Below are 6,753 nucleotides of genomic sequence, written 5' to 3'. Positions count from 1 at the left end.
CCACCGTACCACCCGCGGTACTTGCACCCCAGTTTGAGAACCAGTGGGCTAAGGTACAATTTTAACAATACCTCCAAAGTTCAACAAATCTGTCAATCATTGTTAGATGGTTAGTAGTTATGCTTTATTTACCAGTATCTGTCCACAAATGTAAACATGTTTAGTAAAACATTGTCTGTGTGGTAAATAATGGTTTTAGGATGGCTGCATCATGACCCTGCAACAGATGAATTCCCTTTTCATTATCTCCAATGAGAACTTTTTTTTTTTAATTAAAGCAACTTTTAAGTCAACAAGTGTCATGTATATTATTATTTGTGGCTGGTGCTGAACTGTACTGCATCATACATACCATGCTATAATAAAGTAGCTAAAATAATAGCCCTCCACCTGCAGTGCAGTGTAAAAATACAACCACAATCATACACATTTTAACTATGAGCATTACTTAACCCTCCTATTTAGATTATAAAGTAGCCAAAAATAATTGGCACAGCTCTCATTATGATGCAGAACAGTTCTACACCGCGGCACAAATAACCACAAATCACAATCGTAAGTATAGTGTTCAGCGTTAAATTATATATTTATGTTATATATGTTTACATTGCGCATAGATGCCCCTTGTTGAGGTCAGTGTACAGTATCATTGAACATGCAACAATGTAACTGGATTTCACCTTTTTAGTGGATTGTTTTACCCAAAGCAGGAGTGGGGTCAATAATAAAATTGGATTTGTGCAAAAGTGAGGTATGTGTGTGATTGAATAGGTAAAGTTGTAGATTCTTACTGAATAGTAGCATAACATTCAGAAGCGTATACTAGTCAATTAATAATAAAGCAATATATGAGTAACGCACAGCCGAAAAAGATGGGAACACTTCAAGGTTGACTGTCTGCAGCAGGGGTGCTCACACTTGTTCAGCCTACGAGCTACTTTTAAAATGACCAAGTCCTAAAGATCTACCTCTTACTATAAATATATAAAAATATATACATTTACTATATTTATTTTAATAAAATATGAGTATGTATTTATGTAGGTTATACATGTATATCAGGAGTGCACGCACTTTCTCGGCATGCAAGTACAAGTCCAAATGATCCACCTCTTTCTATAAAACTTATAACTTAACATAACAACATAACGTAACATATATTATAACAAAATCTAATTGGTAATCTGTGAAATTCTATTGTAAATATTAATGATTAGTATTTCACGTTCACATTTTCAAAGTTAACAGGTCATCAAAGTAGTTGCTATCATAATTATATTCAATATGGAAATAAAGATCATTCCACATAACTCCTAAATAGTTGAGTACTAGTGAGTGAGTACTGGTAATATGTCAGTCACATTAGCTACGTAACGTTCATTAGGACACACACCTCATGTATTACATCCAGTTAGCATTTGCTATCAAACATTAGCCATATACAAGAATGTAAAATGATGATGCAAGACAATGCAGACCAAGTCAAGGCAACATATTAAAAAGGTTTCACCAATGGGCACATTTTTAATTTCATCATGAAATAATAGTTTAAGAAGCCAACGTGTAGAAAACACTGATTTCTGTAGTAGAGTTCATGACGCCAAGCAAAGCCAGTCAACAATACACTTTTTTTCTAAGTAGCTAGCTGCTACAAGTGAACAGATAACTTTAGGTATAGATATAACCATCTTACCGCTGAGTTAGTTTATTTGTAATCAGAATAATAAAAATGAAATTTGCATCTTCGTGTGTAGCTTCACGTGCCGCAGGAGAGCAAGAGCGAATCAGGAGGGGAGCTTAATGTCAGCTGACTGATGTCATATGACAAAGTGACGTTTACGCAATTGACACAAACTACCTTGGCGATCTACCGGTAGCTCTCAATCAACGTAATGGGCACCCCTGGTCTGCAGTGATGAATTGTGTCGTATCTCCATTCTGTGCATCAGCCAGCCATGTTTAGGACTAATCTGCATGAAAGATGACTTTGTTTGACAAATACCACACGTGACACTGATTTTTATTGTTGGAGGGAGCAATCTGATGTTTACAGAAGGCATGTGTGATGACACTTGATTTAGCTGATGGGGCCCTCCAGATTAAAAACAGGTAGGCCTTGCTGGCTTCACGTTGTTGTGCCTCTATGATGGCTTCATTACAGCAATGTCACCAAGCTGGAGAATCTTTGTTTAGCCGCTCGCTGATATCACTAGCTCGTTTGTCATGCTTAATGAAAAGATTTCCCCTGACCTCCTGCCGTCACATCCGAGACGTATTAGCAAGCGATACGTGATGTTAGCACATGTGTGACATTATCAGCGCACGCTATGTAGCATGTTTGCACATTTTTTTTGTATTCCATTTCTATTTTTGTGCAGAATATGGTGGTGAGAATGCTAAGTCAACAATTTTATATTTTAAAGTCCGTCATATTTTGTATATGTATAATAGTGTGTTATGTTAAACTAACTAAATGTAATGGAATTGTTTAAAATGGAAAGGCATTTGCGTGTAACGAAAAAAATAGTTTGAGAATGATCATAAATGTCTTTTTTTTTTTTTAAAGCAATATTTGTAAATAACCATGCATCCTCTTGCTGGCTGGGTTTAAAATGGGCTTCATGCTGCAGGTCACACAATAAATCAATGACATTTGTGAAGAAGCTGCTGATTGATCTTCCACATCCATCACAGTGCAGACAGCCCTGCAGGCCTTGCTACAATTAAAATAGCTTTTTTAGGTCACATTCAACTCTCAGCTCATTAATCTCCCAAATAATGCACATTGACGCTGTTAACAGTTTTATATTATAGTTTTTTTTTTATTTTAGTCACGCTTGAAGCTATCTCAAATAAATACACTGATCCCCACATGGATCCAGTCCCTGCATGAAGTACATATAAAACTCATTGGGTCTAAATCTTCTTTATAAATGTATATATTTGTAATAGTCTCTACTGGTACCCCAAAGCCGAGGCTGTGGTCAGTCTTTGTCCATACAAGGCGTACGGGGAGTAATAGGGTCCAGTGGCAGCAGGCACCGGCACTGGGGCTCCGGGGGCGGGCAGGGGGCTCTTGGAGTACGGGTGATAGCGGCTTCCCAGTCCGAGAGGGTGATGTGGGCCCCGGAGACCCAGCGTACCGGGGCTGCCCGGGCTGCCGTTGGAAGGCATGTGCATGTGGCAAGCCATGGCAGCGGCTGCTGCGGCATTAGCCAGGGACGACGAGCCCGGGTAACCGGAGAGCAGCTTCTCCGAGCTGGCAAAGGCCGTGTGAGTCCGCAGGTGGCTGAGCAGCTCCTCGGAAGTGGAGAAGCGCTTATCGCACGGTCCGTTTGCCGACACCCAGTTGCAGATGTGCGGCAGCGGGTCATTGGGCAGCACGAAGCCGTACGGATACAAGGGGTGTCCGCCGAATGACGGAGCCGAGGAGTGCACGCCGTGGAGCGGGTGCGCCGGGTACATGAGGGGGTATCCGGATTTGAGCGCAGAGGCGGCGGCAGCAGCTGCTGCAGAGTCGTGCGCGCAGTTGGCGCTGGACGCAGCGGACATGTGGCTGGTGCAGTGGTAACTGAGGCAGTAGGGGTCCCGGCACAAGCTGGCGGACATGAGGGAGGGTGGCGACGACCCGGCCAGGGGGCTCGTGCCGGCTTTGCTGCACCCCAGCGAGTTGGCGGCGGCAAATTGCGCGCTCAAAAGCTGGCTGCTGGACTTGGTGGGGTCGAGGGTCATTCCGGGAGGAAGGAATGGCTGTGGATAAGCAGCGTAAGCCCCCGCTAAACTTCCAGGGTAGGAAATGCCAGCAGGTGGCAAGGGGAAAACAGTGTGCCCGGGCTTGTAAGGGGAAACGGGGGCCACCAATCCGGAGCCGAGCACCGAGGAGGACGAGGAAGTGACCGATATGGAGTCCGACGTTACAGCCTTGGATCCAGACGTGGCCTCCTGGCTGCCATCGGGGGTAATTCCACGTGTCCTGCTACTGTCAGGTGAAGTGTTTTTACTGCCATCGCACTCCTTCTTGTCCTCCTTGTCAGCCGCCTTGCCCTCACACGGCAGCGGCGAGGTGGAGGCGCAGGAGCTGGGGCTGCCTGTCCTGGGCGTGAACGGCTGGCAGGTGGCGCTAGGCACTCGGAAACTGTTCTTATCTCCACTCAGGCCGCCGCTCGACTCTTTCTTGTCCGAGGATTTGGAATACGGCTTGAAGCTCGACTTGTCCTCGGCGCCGATGTCGCTGATCTTCAGCGGGCCGGACTTGCTCTCCTTGTCATTAGATCCACTGGAGGCCACCGAGGAGAGCTTGGAGGAGGCCGGGGGGTCCGGCTTTCCAATCTGGGAGCATGTTTGAGCCAAAAGTGCTAGGGGACTCTTCTTGGCATCCAGCTGGGAGATAGGACACACCACAATTAATACACGTACATGCAAACACATTATTTTACATACTTGCCTGTACACTCATCATGCACAATATGTGTTGGCATTGTTGTAAAGATGACACAATGAGGTTAAAATTAACTCCGTATTCTAAAAATGCATTTTTAAAATCGCCTTTCTCATCACTTATTGTGCTCTCAGACTATGATAAGTAACATCAGATGAAAGGTTGCTATGCCTGAGAAAGAGGAGGAGATCACTTACCTCGATGGGGCTGACTGGGGTGGAAGGTAGAGGCTGGAGGTATTCCGGGTGCAAAATGTGTCCTGCCCGGGCCGTCAGCATTTTCAGGACCTTGATGGGAAGGCGACCGGCTTGACGGGACGGGTCTGCGGGAGAGACTGAGCTGTAGGCGGACGGACGGCAAGCGCTTCTCTCCCCCGAGGACGTGCAGCTCTCCCACGCTGGATTGGTGCTATTTCTCAGGAAAGACACCGTGGGCGATGTGATCATGACCCAAATGTCGTGGAAAAGGCGGAGAAATGCATGTGTGTGAGTGTGCTTTAGAAAAGCTCCAAAACACTGAGTGCGTCAGTCGGTTAAAGCCATACGCGCGCACACACGCCGGAAAGCGATCAGGTACAATCCTCATGCAAAAGGCGTGCACAATCCGTGCGTGTCGTGACGAGGTGGCCGCCGTGCGCCTTCACCCCCTCGGCGTCCTGTGACAAGTGTTGGTGGCAGGTCCGAGAGCAGACTCGGATTACAGCAGCATGAGGAGGAGGAGGTGGTTGATTACTCCGCCTCCCGTGGATCACAGCCCCCAATCACAAAAAAGCACAGCCGAGTTGATGCGAGGTGAAATAGGAAAATGACGCCCCACGTCCACCGGAGGGTGTATTTCACATTTGCAGCGCCTTGTAATTTGGACGTTTCCCTTTTTGTAATTGGCACTGTGGCGCATGCGCGGCAGATCATCTTAGCTTGAGTCAACATAAGCGTCTTTTCATGTGTTTTTAGATGTTGACAAACGTTCTCTCCACAAAGCATGGAGAAGAAATCAAAGGAGTCTTTTGGATGCACGCATGCGTCATTAAGAAGTAACCCACGGCTGCAGAACATCATCCATCCATCCATCCATCCATCCATCCACTGACGTCCGTCCTCCTCCCCCCGATGCAGCCTGGCGTCTGTCACTTCCCTGTCCTCCTTGCCAGTTAGCTGTCAGCTGTCTTTTTCTTCTTCTCAGTCTCATTCAGGTCAACATGGAGTGCAAAAAACACAGAAGTAGTAGTAGTGTAGTAGACGCAGAGATGTCTTTCCCTCTAGCCGTCTATCATGCTGTCCCCCTCCTTGTAATCTTCCTGTAAATCTCTTTAATGAAAGACAAACATGGAGACAGGCTCAACTTTAGTTCCCCTCGGTTGGCTGTGAGCATCGAGGTGTGGTACTCGGTCCTGGGACTCCTTTCCAGGGGCTAAAGTATACTCTTGTTTATGTTTCCCTTTTTCCTTTACTGGTGGCAATAATGTAAACAGGAGTGAAATAAGAAGCAAAATTCCTCTTTGGATGATAACTTTATCAACAAATGTTGCTGCATGCTTTGAATAGGGCAACTATTGAAAGCCAGTGGTCCAAATTAATTAATTGCATTGGCTTATGTTGAGATAAACATGGGTTCACAAATGGCATGTTAAGTGATTAGCAATAGGACATTTATTTGTTGCGAGGTACTAACTTGTCTAAAAAGATTCGCGTACCTGGTGAGGACGAGCGACATAGAAAAGATCCTTTATTAACGGTCCGTACCCCAAATGTAACCGTAAGTAAAATGCTGAACCCTAGTTTGTCTTTCATCTACCATTCAATGAGTCATGTCTGTCATATGTTCATGTTTTTAGTTTATGTACGGTATTTGTCGGTTTTATGGCAATACATCGCAAGATAGCTGCTATCAGATGACATGCTAATTGCATACACGCTATCACCAAACCACATAGTTGGGTAAGTGTCATCTGATTACTTATTGTGATTTGCAGAGTTTAAAGACTTGCCTTATTCGTACAATTTCCAGTTGGATCCAACCAATAAACATACCATCAAATAGTCAAAGAGAAGGACACGCCTTAGCAGGATGCTTGTGCGTCCTTCAAGGTTCAACGGTCCGACCGAAGCACACCAGAGGCACCCAGAAATGTACAAAAGGTAGTTTGTGGTTGGTGTGTAGTAAAAACTATGGGTAGAGCTGGTACAATTGACACTGTCTGTCGAACTATGGTACTAGTACCACAAGAGGTAAGCAGGCTCCATCTCGTTGAGGAACACCTGCAATTTAAAAAAAATAACAAAAAATTGGGCCCATATGTATTCAAAAAATGTACA

The 6,753-nt window shown here is 45.2% G+C and overlaps 1 protein-coding gene across 1 annotated transcript; it reads right to left on the bottom strand.

Annotated features, from left to right (window-relative positions):
- Positions 1-294: 294 nt before the first annotated feature.
- Positions 295-5,299, bottom strand: LOC129177509 (zinc finger protein 503-like). Its single transcript, XM_054768726.1, has 2 exons — positions 4,636-5,299; positions 295-4,380 (listed from the first exon to the last, which is right to left on the bottom strand). The coding sequence occupies exons 1-2, from the start codon at positions 4,882-4,884 to the stop codon at positions 2,956-2,958; spliced, it is 1,674 nt and encodes a 557-aa protein (XP_054624701.1). The 5' UTR covers positions 4,885-5,299; the 3' UTR covers positions 295-2,955.
- Positions 5,300-6,753: the final 1,454 nt, after the last annotated feature.

The sequence above is a fragment of the Dunckerocampus dactyliophorus genome, chromosome 2 (assembly GCF_027744805.1).
Source record: "Dunckerocampus dactyliophorus isolate RoL2022-P2 chromosome 2, RoL_Ddac_1.1, whole genome shotgun sequence".
In the NCBI taxonomy this organism is placed as follows: domain Eukaryota; kingdom Metazoa; phylum Chordata; class Actinopteri; order Syngnathiformes; family Syngnathidae; genus Dunckerocampus; species Dunckerocampus dactyliophorus.
Note: the sequence above shows the minus strand (reverse complement) of the source record. Positions and strands in the feature narration are given on the sequence as shown.